General features: G+C 45.3%; 1 protein-coding gene across 2 annotated transcripts in view; it reads left to right on the top strand.

Moving 5' to 3' along the window:
• The first annotated feature begins 5408 nt into the window (after positions 1-5408).
• Positions 5409-16765, top strand: part of Creb3l2 (cAMP responsive element binding protein 3 like 2) — a 120903-nt gene continuing 109546 nt past the window's right edge. Inside the window, exon 1 of one of the 2 annotated variants that reach the window (XM_031381548.1) lies at positions 5409-5893. In XM_031381548.1, coding sequence (XP_031237408.1) covers positions 5792-5893 — 102 coding nt within the window. In that variant the 5' untranslated portion in view covers positions 5409-5791. The remainder of the gene's footprint in view (positions 5894-16765) is intronic. The other variant, XM_031381547.1, reaches the window with a different exon arrangement.

The raw sequence follows: 16765 nt of genomic DNA, 5'->3' as shown, positions 1-16765 counted from the left end.
TGTGACACTCTGAATAGCGTCCTCTTTTTAAAATTAATTATTTTTCTTACAACTATATAGTACATGTTGAGCATGTCTACCCTTTACCCCACCTCCACTCCCTTTTCTCACCCCTCCTCGTTCTTGTGGTAGTTTGAATGAGATGTCCCATTATAGTCTCTGGCATTTTAATACTTGGTCCCTAACTGGTGACACTGTTTGGGTAGGTCTAGAGGCTGTGGTTTTGCTGGAGAACCGTGTCACTGGGGGTGTCTTGACATTTTGAATGACCCTTTGTCATTCTTGGTTTGATCTCTCTGCTTCCTGCCTATGGTTCGAGATGTGAGCTCTCAGCTGTTCCTACCACCTTAGCTATCTCTAAATGTCTGCTGCCACACCTCCCTTCCATGAGAGTCTCTGTGTCTGCCTCTCTCTTTCCTCTCTCTCTCTCTCTGTAGCTGTAAGCCATATAACCCCTTTCTTCTAAATAGCCTTGGCTATGGTGTTTTATCACAGCAATAGAAAAGTAACCAACACAGTCCTTACTTCTGCTCTCATTTAATATTCAGTGTACACATACATGCAGATTTAGCCTAAACTATTTGTTTCTCATGTTCTCAATTATGCCCACACCCTGGCCACATCAAAATTATGTATTTAGTTTCCCTGTATGGTTTGGCTTTATTTGGCTTTTATATTTTTAGTCAACCTGAAGATTTAGAATATATGTGGTAAGGAAGGAGGTTGATTAAAAAAAAAAATTTTTTTTAAGAAGAAATATTATGTAGCCCAGCCTAGCCTGGAATTTGCTACATAGCCCAGGCTAGCCTGGAATTTGCTATGTAGCCCAGGCTAATTTTAGCCTCCTGAATGTTGGGATTATAGTGGACATCACCATCTCTAAAATTTCATGGTCCTATGTGCCTACAACTACACCATTTGGGAAGCGGCAACAGGAGGGTCAGGAGTTTAAGGACACATTGGCTACATAGTGAGTTCAAGGCCAGCCTGGGCTTTTTGAAAGCCTGTCTTCAAAATAACAAAATTAAAAGTTATAAATCCAATTTGCCAATTTACTTGGAGTTTTGGAGGTGCCATAGTGCATTAGTGGGCTCTATCTCTCTCAAGGGTGAATTCCTGTGAAGGGCAATCCACACTGTGATGCCCAAGGTGGCATCATAGGGTTAGTAGTTAGTGTGACACAGGAGACGTGACAATGTATGTGCTTGCAGCTCTCCCCTCCCAGTCTGTCTCCGTTGTCCTGGTTGTCTCCATATAAACTTGTCAAGACTGGCAGAGGTCTCTGTACAGAGCTCCATTAGATTTTCAAAGGGCATCCTGTGCTCGGGACTTTCACAGTCCAATGTTCAGAAGCTGAGAGATAGGGATCTTCTTCTCCGCTGCAGGCTGCAAGGCTGCACCCAAGAGCCCTCTGCTGCTTTCTCTCCACCACCAATCTCCACTGAGGCCTAGGCATGCATGCCTTTGGCCCCTCCTCCCTCACAGGGAGTACTTTAGAGGTCAGCAGTAGCTTTCCCTATTCCTTCCTGAAGAACTGGAGGGAGAGACTCCAACTCATCATTTAATGGCACATGTTCTTACCCCCCCTCCCCACCTACCTGGTCCCCATCAACTTTACCAAGCTAAGCACATCCTTTTCTCCCATTCCTTTAAACTCATTTTACTATTCCGGAATACAGTTTTTTGGTTCTTTAATAAAACCATGACAGCCTTTAAAATAGGTCTCCTGCTCAACTCTATGTGAAAAGCTGAGTCCACAGTGATTGTGTGTGCACCCCTTCTGTTCTCACATGTGTTACACTAGTGTCTGAGATTTCTTAGGGAAAGGCAGTAGTTTCTCCCAGACATCATGTTCTGTGTGCACAAAAGAATAAAAATGGAGGAGGAGCTCGTTTCTGATCACATTATCATAGTTGTAATAATTCCTCAATTATATAATTCCTCAAGGCTGGGAAATATGTCCCACTGGTAGGTATCAGATGTTGGGTGTGGTGGGGTATGCATAGGCAACTTAGCAGGACTCTATTAATGAGTCAAAACAAACAAACAAACAAACAAAAAAACATGAGTGTTAAAGCAGGAAAAATGAAAAGAGGGCAATAGGAACCTAATCAGAATTTACTCCCCTTCCAAAGAACAGCTCTAACAGGGAATGCTTGAAAAACACCATGCTGGAATGAATCTTCCCCCTGGTGGTTTCCACATCTTCATGCTCAGACTGAACCTGAGTTTTTGTTTTTTTTTTTCCCTCTGTAAGTATGAGTCCAGAAACAAGTGACCAATAGACCAAATTTACTTCAATAGGGAAGTTTTATACCCAGATAAATGTGTACAAAATGCTGTTTGGAGTCTTCCAAATATTTAACCAGCTTTTTTGGAGAAACTAAAAATCTTGGATATGAAAAAGGGAAATTCATGGGCTGGAGAGATGGCTCAGTGGTTAAGAGCACTTAACTACTCTTCCAAAGGTCCTGAGTTCAATTCCCAGAGACCACATGGTGGCTCACAACCATGTGTAATTGGACCTGATGCCCTCTTCTGGCGTGTCTGAAGACAGCTCAATGCACTCATATACATAAAATAAATAAATAAATCTTTAACAAAAAAAAAAAAGAAAAAGGGAAGTTCAATGAATTAATATTTGCTGGTTAATCAAATACAAAGTACACCAATGAGTGGGGCCAGGTTAATATAGAAGGTGGATTCTGTTTTCATGATGTGAGAATCTGTCAAGTGTCAATTCCAGAAATGACAATGGCAGAGATGAGGGGAAAGCAAGCCTGGAGAGTAAAGTTGTAACAAGGCTGGCACAGGAAAACAAATAATATAAGGGGAAATCAGGAGAGTATCTGGCTGGTTCATCATGTGTCTGAATTTGGTTTAAGGAAGCATGGTGTCTAACCACACAGTTGATAATAGAGAAGGGACAAGGGCAGCAGCTTCCACAGGATGCCAAGGAGCCAGAGAAACAGTGAACTGCCCTGCCAAGCCCTAAGAGTGATAGAGAAAGGGAATGGATGACTTTAATATTCAAGATGAGAAACAGGAGGATCTACTAGCAAGGGGTTTTGTGTGCAGTTATTGGGAAAACCATGCATGAGACAGAGGAGGCTGAAGAAATCCATGGACCATGCTAGCATCTTTAGGCTCACCTAAAGTTACTTAAACCTCGGGGTGTGGATGGTCCTCCTCCTTACTGAACAAAGGAAAGATTGGTGGCTTAAAGCCTTTTAGCACAGAACCTGTGGGTCAGGAATCTGTGTACTGAGCCACAATCTGTGACTCGGGTTCTTTCACAAGTAGCCATCTGAAGGGCCACATGGGGGAGAACTTTCTTCCATGGCTATTAGCACACTCAGTTGATCATGAGCTGTTGCTTGAGGGGCCTCAATTCCTTGGCTGGTAACTGAGCACTTTTCTTCTGTCCCTTGGATGTATCTGTCTCTGCAGGGACAATTAAAACATGCTGGCGTGCTTTCCTTGGAGTTACCAGGCAAGAGAGAGGAGGAGAGAGCAAGAGGGTCAGAGTCAGAATCTTTTTATTGTCTCCTCATTTTTGCCTACACTGGAGAAGAGGAATATATTCAAAGGTTCTGACACCTGGAGGCCATTGTGGAAGCTGTCTACCACTGGGGCATTACTAGAATCAACCGTTGTCAGATGCAGTTATCTTTTGCAGAGAAATGCTTGTGCCCTTGTGTTAAGGACAATGTACATTTCTCACCTTATTTGCTCATGATAAATTCTGCATTAAAAGAAAATAGAGCCTTAAATGCTAAAAGAGTGATTTACAAAAGAGATGTGCGGTAAAGAAGTCTAACAGGTCAGAAAAGAAAGACCAAAGGCTTACAGGGAAGTTGAGAAAACTATTGTATAAGAAATGTGTGGCTAAGGCATGGTGGTGCTCATCTTTAATTCCAGCAGTTGGGAGACAAAGGCAGGAGGATCTCAGAGTTTGAGGCTAGCATGATCTACAGAGTGAGTTCCAGAACATCCAGGGCTACACTAAGAAACCCTGTCTCAAACATAGATAGGTGATAGATAAGATAGATAGGTAGATAGATAGGTAGATAGATAGATATAGACAGATAGTAGATAAAATAGAAATAAAAGAAAGGTCTGTATTTAAATATTAAAATAGTTTCAAAAGATCCTAGGTGAGACAAGCAGACATTTACATGAAAAGGAAATGTTGCTTAAAGTTCCGGGACTTTTGAGTGCCTTCACACAGCAAAACCATGCTTTAAAGAAGATTGTCCCCTTGTAAGAACCACCTGGAACCATAGCATTTCCTTTGTATGTAAAATAGTTAAACAATAGCCAAGTACACCTGTTTCCATAAAAGGAAACATCAAAAGGGAAGAAGAAAAATCACATGGGGAGGGGAATTCTAGAGCAGGCCCTTTCTTCTCTAAGGGGGTCAAGGCTTAGAACTCTTTCCCACCACTCACTTTGGGGTGCATCTTCCAGCCATTAAAATACTTACCTTTCCCTAAGTCCAATTTCATCCATATGACACGCAAATGTCACCTCCCTGACCAGTATCTGGAATAGTATCGACCTGCACCCCCCCTCTTTTTTGCCTGACAATCCATTGAGAATAAAAGATCTCTGAACCAGGAACTAGTGGCATAACCCTGCAGTCTCTCCCAGCTTCCCGGAGGTGAGGCAGAAGAGATCAGGAGTTCAAGGCCAGCCTCAGTGGCACAGTGCGGTTGAGGACAGCCTGGGCTACAGGCGATCCCATCTCAAAACCAGAATAAAACAACAAAATCCTATGAATTAAAAAAATGTAGTCTACTGATTTAGGACTTGGAAACGTGTGTCATTGGTTAATGTCTGTTTAATAAAGCCCATAAAACTATATGAAAAGCAAACAAGTGCGTGCTAGAACTGTGATAATTCAGATTTCTGCGCACGTGCGCATTTTCATATATGTAGTGCATTTCTTAAAATCCAGACAGACTCACGCGACCTAAACTAGTTTGAAATGCGGACAGCACTTCAACTCGCTTGGTTTTCCTGAGGAAAAAAACTCGTGAAACAAACCTCCTTTAAGCTGAGACTCTTAGGGAGGACTCTGGGCGCGCACACCCTCTCTTATAAAAATGTATTCTTGTCGCTATTTGATTGGTTGGCTCCTCCAGGTCTCCCTAGCTCATTGATCTATGTTCCAGTCTATCATTTCTAGACCCAAGCACCTTATTGGTCCGTTGCGACGCTCCGGCAGGAGGCGTTTCCCAGTGACGTAAAAGACCCTCTCCGCCCACATTCCGAGGTTTAGGCGGAGACTTCGCGCGACTCTACCTCTGGGGGCGGGACATAGATGAGAGAGGGACTTTTGATACGGTATAGATGGCAATACGGGCGTCCGATTGGTCACTGGCCTGGAAGGAGGTGGGGTCATCTCTGGATCCAGGGGCAGAGCTCTAAAAGCCCTAGGGAGTCTCAAAGTTTGTCTGGAGCCCTAGTGGGGAGTGGGCTTGTTGCGCGAGGACTTCCTTGGGATGAGAGCTGCCTTTTAACCTTCCTTTTGGATGCACAGCCCGATTTAACTCCCTGCACCGTCCTCCCGATCCCAGCAGGCTTGTCCTTCCCGGGGATTGACAGATCTCCGAGGACACGGGTCGCGGAACCTTCGGCAGGGCTCTCCCGAGTTCCTGCTCCAGTGCATAAGTTCCACGCGCGCGCACGCGAGCACACGGGGAGAGAGGCGTCTCACCGGCCCGCGGAGGCTCTGCGCGGTCCCCTCCTGCCTCAGCATCCTCGGCCCTGAGCGGCGCCCACCGCCATGGAGGTGCTGGAGAGCGGGGAGCAGAGCGTCCTGCAGTGGGACCGCAAGCTGAGCGAGCTGTCAGAGCCCGGTGAGACTGAAGCCCTCATGTACCACACGGTGAGGACCCGTGGTCCAGGCAAACGGGGGGAGGGGGGGCGGGGGTGAGGAGAAAAGCGGGTTTTGTCACCAGCTGGGTCCTGGGGGGCAGCGTTTGGGAAGGGCATGGCCATATCAAGAGGTCTGGGGATGGGAGTTTTCTTCTACGTACACTTTAAGGTACACAGCTGGAGCCTTTAAACTTTCTTCCGAATAAGTGACCCTTTGTATTCCAAAGCAGTTTATAGTGTTTTCCTGTCGGTAGCTCCATTTCCTATTGCTAACGGTACAGCTATGCTGGGAAGGGACGCGTTTTGAGAATAATGCCTCCGCCCAGTTACATTGATTTTTTTTTTTCTTTAATGATAAGGTTTGTAAAACACACACATACACACACTCCAAAAATTTGGACAAGCTAATATAGTATTTTCTTCCCATATGTTTTTTAATCACCACCCCGCCCAGTTTCTTTACTTTCTTGTTTATAGCTTTCAAATGTTCGTGAGGGCTAACAGCCTTCCTTCTCCGCACTGGAAAGCTGCCGCCTCACTTGGCTGCCTCGTCTGCACAGCCTCAGACTGTTTCCTCTCTTTTCAGGGGAAAATCTGAGGCAACTGCATGTTTCAGAGAGGCTTTGGGGGAGAGGTGGGACAGCTCACCAGCTCCCTCCCGCTGTCAGAAGCGTGAATCATTTAGAGATGTCACTTTCAGCTTTTTGCGAGAGACAATCTGGTTTGTGATAGCCAGTGCTGGTAATGTGGCTTTGTTCAGAACTCTTAGAAGGGGAGAGAGAGAGAGAGAGAGAGAGAGAGAGAGAGAGAGAGAGAGAGAGAGAGAGAGACACAGAGACACAGACAGATTGAGGTAAGGACAGGCTTGGCTGTATTTCTGTCTTAGTGCTGTTAATGGGGTCAGTACCAGGATATTTGAAACTTTTGCAAAACGGCCTGCAGGCTCCACCTCTTTGGCCTTTGCTGCTGGCTGACTGTATTTTGGGAAAAGGGATGGGGCCTCCCTGCCGCCTCCCACCAAAGCATTTGTGGTAGCTGAGAAAGTCTGGTTAAAAAAAGAAGCCATGTGTAGGATTTAGGGGGAGTGGTGGTTCACTCTGGGGCAAAAGCCAGATGTTGAGTGTGATCTTGATCTTCCGGCCTTTGCCCACTGCCTATCCCGATGAAGTGTTCAGGTTGAGAGCCTAGGTGTGCTCCATATGCTTTAGAAAGACCCTGAGCGGTCTGGTTTTGTTAACTTTTGGGGTCCCAGATGTTTGCACTGACGTGAGTTGCAGCTTGCTGTGAGTGGAGAGACAGCACTCCCCTTGTTTTTTGGCAACAGCCCTCACTAAAATGTCTTATGCAGCAGCCACAAGGCCACAGCGTCAGGCCGTCTTTCAGTGGGTGGGATAAAATGTGCAGACAGCCACATTGCTAGATCCTGAGAGATCCCAGGCTGGGCTTTGAGATGAGTCCCTACCTGGGACCGGCAGGAACTGCAGGACAAAAGCTTGGCTTGGCTCCAGCCACCATCTTTACAGCTTCGGAGCTGGAGACCCTGCATTCCTTTTGATATTAACAACTTAGGTTTTCCTATTGTAAGGCAGTGATGTGGGGTCGTTTTTTCTGACAGTCCTCTGCTTTTCAACAACTATTATATGGTCTCCAGACGTGTCTCCCTTCTGAACAGCTCACATATACAACATGCCTCTCATGGTGGCTGCCAGTTAGTGTATATATGGATTACTAATAAAAGAAGCATAGATGGCTGGATCATATGCCTCTGAACTGGGGCAAGTTTGGATAAGATTTGCAAATTGGTACTTTTCCCAGCTAGCACTTGAATTCAGATGCTAGGGCAGTTCATGCATGATGGCGCAAGACTGAATCTCCATGTGGACCAATTTTTATTATGTTTTCATTCAAAGATCTCCTTCCACTTCATATTTGTCGAGTAACTTCCATGTGCCAAACACTCTTCCAAGCACTTGGGATCCATAATGAACAAAAGTAGACCAATGCACATGACTATGAGTAGTTTACAATTTTTTTTGCATGTGTGTAGGAAAAAATAAACAAGAAATGACAACCGTAAAAGAGAGACATGCAAGAGAGAAAGAGAGAGAGAGAGAGAGAGAGAGCGATGCAGTATAGAACAATCGACATTTTAAATGCAGAGGAAGAAGTAAAAGCTGATTGGCGTCACCCTTGGTGTCTATCTACCCCAGGGTAGATACTTCAAGGACAGAGGCCAGGATGGAACTATCTGCATGAGGGTTTGAAGGAGGGGAGTGTTAGCCGGAGGAAAAGCCTGGGCACAGACTGGCTGTCCAAGGTAGGGTACCTTGGACGTGATCTGTGTCTCTAACATCATCTTCTGTGTTAGGTTTCCCTGTCTCGGAGAGTCATTTTCTTTGTAAATATAGGCTACTTCCAAGATGCTGGTGCCTAGTTTTGGAATGACCCAGGTACATTTTCTAAGTTGAGTGTGTTGAGAGGAGAATGTGGGGGTGGGAAGCAGAGGAGAGATTGTCCTTGGGAAAAGGGCTAAGAGATGATCATAGCTACAGCGCACACTTCAAGAAAGGACATCTTTCTTTGTGTGCACGTACCCTAGTGCAGCCTCCCAGGCCCCACCTTTGCTTGGATGCTCTCTTTTTACCATCTTTTGACGATCTATTATGCATGTGTGCATGTGTGGCCATGGAAGCCAAAGTACAATCTTGGGTGTTATTCCCCAGGTACCTTCCACGTCCTTTCTTGTTGTTTGAGACGGGGTCTCCTGGTCTCCCGGTGGCCTGGAATTTGTCATGTAGGCTAGGGTGGATGGTCAGTGAGCCCCAGAAATCTACCCTTCTCTACCTCCCCAGTGCTGTGATCAACACAAGCCCAAGACAACTGGCCTGATCTTGTTTTGTTTTCTGTTTGTTTTTGGTTTGGTTTTGTTAATTATGGCTCCAGGGTTTGAACTTCAGGCCTTGGGCTTGCTAGGCAAGCACATTCTGGCCTGAGCTTTCCCTCCAGAGCTACTGTCACCATCTTAAAAAAAAAAAAAAAATCTCAGTCATTTTTGAGTAAGAGCGCTAGAATTTTATTTTGCAAGGGTTCCTCCGAATTATGCCGGGGCCCTACTAAAGACAGTGTGCCGAATGCTTTACTAAAACTGTGCTGTTTCCCCATTTTCATGACCCAACGGGAGCGCTCCTTCTTTGTCTATTTTTTTTTTCCATCCAGGGCTTGAAGTCCGGTCCTCAGGTTTGTGCCTTTAAATCCCTTTACCTGCAGAGCCATCTTGCTGTTTCAGCTCATTTTCTCCTTTTCATTTTGTTTTACTATATATAAGATAACCGAGGCTTGATACACTGGAGAAGGTTGTGGGATTTGAGCCTCACAGCGAACTCGTAAGGCAACCTGGATGCAGATCCAGATCTGCCTGACTCCAAAACCCTTTCCACTATAGGTTGAAAAGTCCCTTCTTAAAGAGAAGTATCTGATTAAAAGGTCGGGAGAGAATGATAGGGTTATAGAAACTGCTGAGTCCTAAAGCAGCCCATGTCTAACTGGAGTTGCCGGTGTCTTCTGGACTCTCAGGCTCATTGGTTTGTTTTTGTTTTGTTTTGTTTTTTGTTTTTTCGTTTTTGTAATTTTTTTATCAGATAGTTTCTCTATTTACATGTCATATGATTTCTCCTTTCCCAGTTTCCCCTCCAAAAAACAAACAAACACAACAAGAACAAACAAACCCCTGTTGCCTCCCCCCTCCCCATGCTTGCCACCCCATCCTCTCCCACTTATTGGCCCTGGCATTCCCCTACACTGGGGCACAGAATCTTCACAGGGCCAAGGGCCTCTCCTCCCATTGATGCTCGACTTTGCAATCCTCTACTATACACATTGTACTGGCTGGTTTTGTGTGTCAACTTGACACAGGCTGGAGTTATTGCAGAGACGGGAGCTTCAGTTGGGGAAGTGCCTCCATGAGATCCAGCTGTGGACATTTTCTCAATTAGTGATCAAGGGGGTAGGGCCTCTTGTGGGTTGTGCCATCCCTGGGCTGGAAGTCTTGGGTTCTATAAGAGAGCAGGCTGAGCAAGCTAGGAGAAGCAAGCCAGTAAGAAACATCTCTCCATGGCCTCTGCATTAGCTCCTGCTTCCTGACTTGAGTTCCAGTCCTGACTTCCTCTGGTGATCAACAGCCATGTGGAAGTAAGCTCAATAAACCCTTTCCTCCCCCAACTTGCTTCTTGGTCAAGATGTTTGTGTAGGAATAGAAACCCTGACTAAGACACACAGGCTGCCAGAACAATCAGTCCCACCATGTAGAGTCCTTGGTTGGTGGTTAAGTCCCTGGGAACTCTGAGGGTACTAATTAGTTCATATTGTTGTTCGTCCTAAGGTGTTGCAAACCATTCAGCTCCTTTGGTCTTTCTCTAACTCCTTCATTGGGGACCCTGTACTCAGTTCAATGGATGGCTGTGCAGGCTCATTGTTTTAAGGTGGGATTTAGCTAACAACATATCTAATCACGAAAGCTCCTTTTTAGCAAACTTTTAACATGCTCACTTTCAAAAGGAGACAATGTCCAAGTTGCCCAAGGCTGGGAGTTTTCCTTCTCTGATGTGTCTTATGAGCGTAAAGAGCTATGCTTTCTTTTGTTTTTGTTTTTTTTTTCATTTGGCTAGCCGTGAAGACTTCTGGGTCTTGAAGGCTCAGGGCTTAAGGGAGATAGTCAACAGAATAATGAAACCCTTGAATAGGGTGGATGTGGACTTGCTCAGCAAATCCTGAGTTACTAAAGCTTTGGACTTCCTCCTGAGGCTTATATAAAGCCTTCTGAGCCTAAGGTGTGGGTCAGGAGGCCCTGGTTTCCAGCGCTAGCGCTGAAGCAAAAAGAGTTTGTGATGAAGGTGAGGAATGTTCGCCTTTTAGTTCAGCAAATGGTTTTTCTTTGAAAGGTGCTGCTTCCAAACTGATTAAGGCTGGACGAGTGTTCAGAACCATGGCTGGCACAGAGCCAAGGACTTGTCTCTCAGGGTTGGGTGCCGTTCTAAGAAACCTTGCTCCTTTTTTGCGGACATGCCTCCATGTAGAACTGTTCTGATGTTATATGAACCTGTACAGTTCTATACACATTATATCTCTGGGAATTCTCTGGATTTTTTTTTTTCAGTATAAAGGACAAAATAATCAGTACTCCATTAAAGTTCACTACTCACGTTGCACAGGCTTTTTTTGTGTAGACACCAGGGAGAAGGATGCTTGGTGGAACAGGATTCTCAGGTCGAAGTCTGACCATGAGGTGTACAGAATAAACATTGCCATCTTGGCTATTTTTCCTTTTCTGGCAAATAAAGAGTTTATTCGTTTTTGCAACAGTTATGTTCATTTAAAAACAAGTAGGTAGAAACTAGCCTTTGCTAAGGTGGCCACAGCCATTCTACTTAACTGTATAGTACAACGTAAAATGAGTTGGGGGTTATACTATTCAAATTTTCCATCTGGTCAGTTTCTAAGGTGAAATGCCTGGTCCCAGTGGTAGGGAGGGAGTTAAGGGGAGCGTCTGGCTTTCTCATCTGGCTGAGTTGTCTGCTGAGGAGTTAATCTATCTCATAGGCTGAGGGGTTTGATCTTCCTGCCAGCAGGCTTAGAGACTGAGGTGGTTCTGATAGGCAGTGAAGCCTTTGACTGGACATTCCTACTTGGATGTCATTTCCTGTTGTTGCCCCCTGCAAAGTCCTGATGAGGAATCTGGGTCCTCATTGGCTGAGAATGTCACTGTTTCTGGTCACCTGGCCTTCACCAGTTGAATAAGCACAGAGTTCCAGTAGGGCATCGAAGTATAATTTGTCTTCGAGGCCCTCGTTTGATCTTCCTATATCTTTGTCCTTCTTTTTTCCTCAAGTTTTTCCTCTTTCTCAGGCCCCAAGTATTATCACTTTGATGTCTCCCTTCCAGCTTCTCTTTACTTAATATTAGCTTACACTAATATTAAAAATCCAAGTGCATTCATATCAAGCTATAATCACGTTAGAGCAAAGAGGCGGCTCTCTACACGGAGAACTTGAGGCAGTAGCCAGGGAGTATGTGCCGAGCACTGGGGCGTTGGAGGGCAGGGTGAGTGAGTCTCTTTTGTTCCATACATAGGGCCCTTGAATGACAGCCTCCCTTGCTCACATTGGCTAATTTATGCAGGATTTAAAGATTCCCTGTTGTCTCTGTAAACATCTCTAACCCCTTATTTTTGTTGTTTTCCCAGATGGGGATGGCATTAATTGTTCAGATGGTATAATATTAACACGAGAAGGCAAATGTGGGCTGGGCTGAGTTTTCTATTTTCCTTTAATCCTGAAAGATCTCAGGTGCAGTGCTGTGGGGCAGCAGAACCTTGGGGTGGTGCTGCTCATGTAGAGGAGTGAGGCTTTGCATCTAAGTGAGCAACAGGATGAATCCCAGTGCTTGCAGTTATAAGTACCTAAACTCACCCCATGTCCACAGACAATTATTTCTCATGGTGCCAGGGGCTAAGAAATGAGCTCTGCGCTTGGGTGGTCCGCTAGCTCCTCATTGTCCCAGTGGACTTTGGTTCCACCCATCCATGTTGGATGCCTGGTGGGCACAGGGGTTTTGGATGCTTAGCCACAATGACAGTATGCAGATGGAGAGGCAGTTTCTTTCATGTGGCCCTTTTTTGAGATGGAAGAGACTTTTTTTTTTACAAAGGGATTTGTTTGTTTTTTAGATTTATTTATTTTCTTAACTTATTTATTTGTTTATTTATTTATTTACTGTGTGCACCGGTGTGTTCATGTGCGTGTGCTTTGTGTGTGTGTAATGTGTGTGTTGCACATGCATGTGACCTACAGAGGCCAAAAGAGGATGTCAGGTCCTCTGAAGTTGGAGATACAGGTATTTATGAGCCTCCCAGTGTGGATGCTGGGAACCAAACCCTGGTGCTCTGCAAGAGCTCCCTCTCCAGCACCCCACAAAATTTTCTTACTAGCTTCCCAGATTTAGTTTATTTTTAGGATTGGGTCATACGGTCATTTCCAAATGCACAGCTAAAGAAAGGTGTATTTTAAAAGAATTATATATTCTACCTAGCCTGTATAAATGGCTAAAAACATGGTATTTGGCAAGCTGTAAGCCTAGACTGGACAGGTTCTGAGCTCTTCTGACTTACACTCAATCCATAGGCCCCATGTTACTTGACGTTTGAGTCTCACCTGGGGTGAATCCATCTCATCAGCCTGTCCTCCTGGCCAGGTGCTCATGGTCCATCTGACCTTATGGTGGCCTCCTCCTGTCTCCATTTCTTTCTTCTCCCGTGATCTCTCTTGAGAACCTCTCACTGGATTCTCAGGTCCTGCCTTTCTCTCTCTACTGCCCAATCACAGGTTCTAGCCCTTTATTAACCAATGGCTTTAAATTGGGAACAAAGTCTACACAACAAAGGCCAGTGTATGTGAGAATTCACTAGGCTGGGGCCACCAGATCTTGGGGTCCAGCATTTAGCATTTGAATATATAGCAGCACCACACCAACCCCCACCAGTGTAGGATTGAAAACACTGGCTTAGATTAATCATTTAGGGATGAAAGAGACACCAGAGACCAGGTGTGATTGTTGGTATAATAGTCTGTCAAAAGTTTTGCTTGATTAACAAACATAGGTGTGCCTGCTGTCTCTCAAAGGTGGGACAGCAACTAGAAAAATGTTTTAAATGGATAATTATTAGCCATAAAAACAGAAGAACAAGCCCAGAGTCTATGCCACTTGCAAAGTCTAAGGATTGATTAGGTGTATTATAAGTATCCAAGGAAGACCCCTTAGAGTGGTAGGAAAAAGTCATGGAATACATATAACATTTGATCATGGAGCGTAGGCTTGGAGATGTACAGGGAGGGAGTGTCCTGCTCACTGCCTAGGACCTGCAGAATTAACTACATTATCCAGACCCTCAGCATCAGCGCCCAGCGTCGGGGCTAGAGGTAGCTAGCAGGGCCAGTGATCCTGCTCGCCATGGAAGGCAAGAAGGCGAGAGTGACTCCTTCCCTTCCAGGGCCACAGCAGGGTGAGAGCTGAAGGCCATTTTCAAAGCTGTTTTCCTATTTGCCCGGGGTTGTTGAAATATTGACGAGGCATCGTGTGTCTTTCCACAACACGGACTTTCTGACATAGCCTGGCCTTTCTGCTGACTTTTGTGGGGAATGGCCCTGAGGCCTTGCTGGCTATTTGCTGGGGTTGAGCCCATGGCTCTAGGGCCTCAGTGAATGCCTGTGCTTCCTGCCTGGAGCATTGAGAGGAAATAACGAGACCTGTCACCCTCTTTGAGTCAACCTTGAGTTAATTCCTCCCTGCTCACTGGATGTTCAGCAGCTCTTCCAAATAAAAGTTTCAAGTGACCTTGGTTTTTCCCTGGATGGAATTGGATAGCTGTGTCATACAGAGTGGGTTTTATATGGAAGGATCTGAGACTTGGAGTCGTAAAGGAATTTTGCCCCTCCTGCCTCCTAAGACAGGCTTCTTGAGGTCAGACGTGCCTTCAGTTTTTCTGTATTGTTCTCTTTGCAAAGGTCAAGTATGAAATGTTAAGCAATCCATGATAATGAAAATCCATAAACATGGACAGACGAAGTGATTCTGGCCTCTTTTGTTTATATACAACGATGTATCAGTACTTACACATATGTGTATATTTTAAATCTGTATTGTCATGAAGGCTTTTAAAGATACACACATTTAGTTTGATAGGGACTCAGTATGGCTCAGTGTCTTAGTTAGAATTTCTATTGCTGTGATGAAACACCGTGACCAAAGCAACTTGGGGAAGAAAGAGTTACTTCGCTTACACTTTCATATTCATCACTGAACGAAGTCAGGACACGAATTCAAGCAGAGCAGGAACTTGGAGGCAGGAGCCAATCCATGATGGGGTGCTACTTACTGGCTTGCTCTGCATGGCTTGCTCAGCTTGCTTTCTTATAGAACCCAGGACCACCAGCCCAGGGATGACACCACCCACAACGGGCTGGGCCCTCCCTATCAATCACTAATTAAGTGCCTAACTGTTGTATCTTATAGAGGCATTTTCTCCATTGAGGTTCCCTCCTTTCAGGTAACTCTAGCTGGTATCAGGTTGACTTAAACACTTGGTATCCATATCTCTCTTTTTGTCCAGGGAATACAATGAGGGTGGAGCAGTTCTCTAAGAACCCTGGCTTTCACCAGGGGTGGGAGTGGAGGTTGTATTGTGGAATGGGTGTGTCTTCGATCCAGGCCACTGATTCTCTGGTGACCTTGGCCATGTTAGTTGGATTTGTTTCTTTGCCTGTAATAGATGCATTTATTTTTACCCTGTCCTCTATGTCTTCAGTTTGAGGATGAGCTGTCCCAGCCGGGATAGTCTGATGTCATTTGGAATGCAGAAGGCCATGTAATTATTTTCTCTCGTGCATCTGAATTCTTCTCTTGCCAGCTTCTATCTTCGGCTATAAACACAGGTTTCTGCCGTCAGCACATGCTTGCCAGCTGCCTCTTCTCGATCATGTTTCTGTCTGTCCTGTTTATGGTCAGGTTTTGTTTTTTTGTTTTCATTTTTCCACACTAGTAGTTATCAGCTACAGCCTCCATGTCTTCACTTTCCATTCCTGTCTAGACCCCCGTGCTCTGGTTCCTATCACTGATTGTAGGGTTCGCCAGCCTCTCTCCAACTGCAAGAGTCCAACCATCTTTTGCCTGTGTTTCCCTGCTAGACCTCGTGGAAATATTTGACAGTCTTGACCATCGGTTTACCCTGCAACTCTTTTCTTTGAGTCAGGGTCTTGCACAGGCTGGCTTTGATTCACTCAGTAGTTCAGGTTGGCCACACACACACTATCTTTTGGCAGAGGCTTCCTAAAAAGCTGGGTTTGCAGGCATGTGCATTCATACCTGGCTATAAGGGGTCCTTGCCCAAGTTTCCACAATACTGAGGAGTCAGGGGCGATACGCTTAGCATTTTTCCCTCTTTCTCTGACTTGTTAATCTTAAACGTGAGCATTTGATCCTTGGCTGTCATCTCCTTCTCTGCCCTCCCCACCTCCTCTGTCATCTGCCGCGTGACTTATTCTTCATGTCTCTTGTTTGTGACTGGAGAGCCAGAGATCTTTGGCGTATGACCCAAGATTCTTCAGGGTCCACCTCAGCCACAGAGCAGCTCAGGCTGTCTAACCTTCACAGTGTGTTCCTCTAACTAAGGGGGCTGCTTTGACTCCTGCTGCCGGGCGCCTTCCTTATCTCAGGGAGGTCTGGTGACTCAGTAGTTCCAAGTATAAACCCATGCAGCCTTCTCCAGGGCCATTCTTGAGACAGCTGCTTCTGGACTCAATGTCACCCACCAGATACAGCCTGTGTTTCGTCTGGACTTCTGATAACACTTTGGCTGGGGAAACCCTTCATGAACTTGGGGTGGTGGTGGTACGTAGAGCTGTTTGACTGGAAGGTCAGGGCAGAAGTCAGACCTTAGATCATGTCCCTTACATTCCTGTTTTGTTAGGGTGAGTTACAATTGGTTCATGTTTAATTGCTTGATTTTGGGTTGTTCTCCCCTGATGTAATTTATTTATCTAAATGTAACTAGCTTTATAGAAGAGCATTGGTGGTGGTGGTGGTGGTGAATAGTTCAGATGGGTCCCTCTGAACTGAACTGCCCAAATCTCTATGGCCAGTCCTTTCCATCTGTGGTAGGTAATCCTCAGCTGGGGTCTGAGGCATTTCCGTGTGGGAACTCACTTTATGCAGTTTGCCCCACTCGAAGGTCTGTGTTTGTATTAAATGGGATGAAATCTGTTTTGTGCTTTGTGTTTGGGTACCTACCATTGAAAGCTGTTTGGTTGGTTTTGTTTTTTTTTTTTTTTTTTTT

The sequence above is a fragment of the Mastomys coucha genome, unplaced genomic scaffold (genome assembly GCF_008632895.1).
Source record: "Mastomys coucha isolate ucsf_1 unplaced genomic scaffold, UCSF_Mcou_1 pScaffold20, whole genome shotgun sequence".
Taxonomy (NCBI): domain Eukaryota; kingdom Metazoa; phylum Chordata; class Mammalia; order Rodentia; family Muridae; genus Mastomys; species Mastomys coucha.
This window is presented reverse-complemented; position numbering and strand designations above follow the sequence as displayed.